The 1,388-nt window shown below is 58.6% G+C and overlaps 1 protein-coding gene across 1 annotated transcript in view; it reads right to left on the bottom strand.

The window, feature by feature from the left end:
• Positions 1-610, bottom strand: part of PCP4L1 (Purkinje cell protein 4 like 1) — a 40,815-nt gene extending 40,205 nt beyond the window's left edge. The window contains exon 1 of the mRNA XM_006163124.2: positions 386-610. Coding sequence (XP_006163186.1) covers positions 386-394 — 9 coding nt within the window. The 5' untranslated portion in view covers positions 395-610. The remainder of the gene's footprint in view (positions 1-385) is intronic.
• Between the last annotated feature and the right edge of the window lie 778 nt (positions 611-1,388).

The raw sequence follows: 1,388 nt of genomic DNA, 5'->3' as shown, positions 1-1,388 counted from the left end.
ACAGCCCAGGGGCCAGGGATGGAGTTCTTGTTGGACGCTACTTAAGGAGGGAGGAGGAACGCAGCCCTGGGAGAGGGAGGACAGAGGGAGGCAAGGGGGTCAGGGAAGCCAAAACAACCTGGGAGGCGAAAGGCAGATGCAGAGGTCGGTATCCCCCAGAGATGATGATCATTTGGGGGTTCAAGCCCCCCACCCCAGCCTATTTCAGCCAACCCCCAAAGCGCCATCCGCAGTTGGGGGACACAATCGCTTCCCAGTGCCCGGAGGTGGGACTTTCCCCTGAGGGGCTACGGGGCGACCCCAGAGGGCTCTCTGCGGCTCCGGGCTGCCGAGCTCTCCTTCCCGGAGCCGCAGCCTCCTCCCCGCCGGAGCCCTCGCCGCTCACCTCGCTCATTGCGACTGCCGGACAGGGCGCGCAGGGCGCGGCACGCGCAGGTGAGGCGAGGGGCCCTCGAGGCTGAGCGGACGACCGCCGAGAGTCGCCGGGCTCTGGGGCAGGGGTCCTGGCTAAGCAGGAGAGGACAGCGAGTGCGGAGAGCCGCTGCTCAGGTGCCCGCTCCGCGGCTTCTGGGCGCTCTGCTCCCGCCAGCAGTCCCGGCCGACCCCGTCCTGTCACAGACGCTCCGCGCGCCTCCTCCGGCCCTACCTTTTATAGTCAGCCGCCTCCGGCCTCACCAATAGGAGCGCCTCTTACCGCAGAGTGACAGCCGCGTGCAGCCAATGGTGGTGGACTCAGAGGTCTGCTGCATTTCCAAACTAGGGTAAGACAGACCGAGAGCGGGAAGGAGGGGGAGACCGGACCGTCGTGGGGATGAGGACGGAAAATGAAATAGGGGAGCAAAGGAGAAGAAAGGAAGGAAGGTGTGAGTTTGAGAAACAGCAGAGCTGGGGAGAAATTGAGAGGGTGCATGGAAGCAGTAAATGAAAGGGGACAGCCAAGAGATGTTGCGGATTAAGATTTAGTGGTAGGGTGGCAGTTGGGATAACAGAGCAGTCCAAGAGGGAAGTGGGGAGATGGAGCAAGTGGGCAGTGCACTGTGGTAAAGAGCAGAGAGATGGCGAAGTGCCTGTTTGTTTGGGAAAAGCATGGATTTTAGGAGTTGGAAGACCTTCTAGGATTCAAATCCCACCTCCTATGTAATGGGGGGAGGGGGGGATTTAAACCAACAAACAAGAAGTCTATCTCCAAAAACATGACAGTCCTTCAGTGTCCACTTGACGAGGTCACGAGTTCTCCCAAAAGTTCATTTTCAGCTACTATTCATTCAGCCTCAACCTGACAACCTGCCTTCCATTGTGTCATGGCCACGAAGCTGTAAAAAAAGAAAATAATGGAGGACCAGCCAGGTGGCATGGAGGTTAAGGCTGATAAGTCATAGATAACTGTG

The sequence above is a fragment of the Tupaia chinensis genome, unplaced genomic scaffold (assembly GCF_000334495.1).
Source record: "Tupaia chinensis unplaced genomic scaffold, TupChi_1.0 Scaffold141389_1, whole genome shotgun sequence".
Taxonomy (NCBI): domain Eukaryota; kingdom Metazoa; phylum Chordata; class Mammalia; order Scandentia; family Tupaiidae; genus Tupaia; species Tupaia belangeri.
The sequence above is the reverse complement of the archived record's forward strand: the minus strand, read 5'-3'. Positions and strand labels throughout refer to the sequence as shown.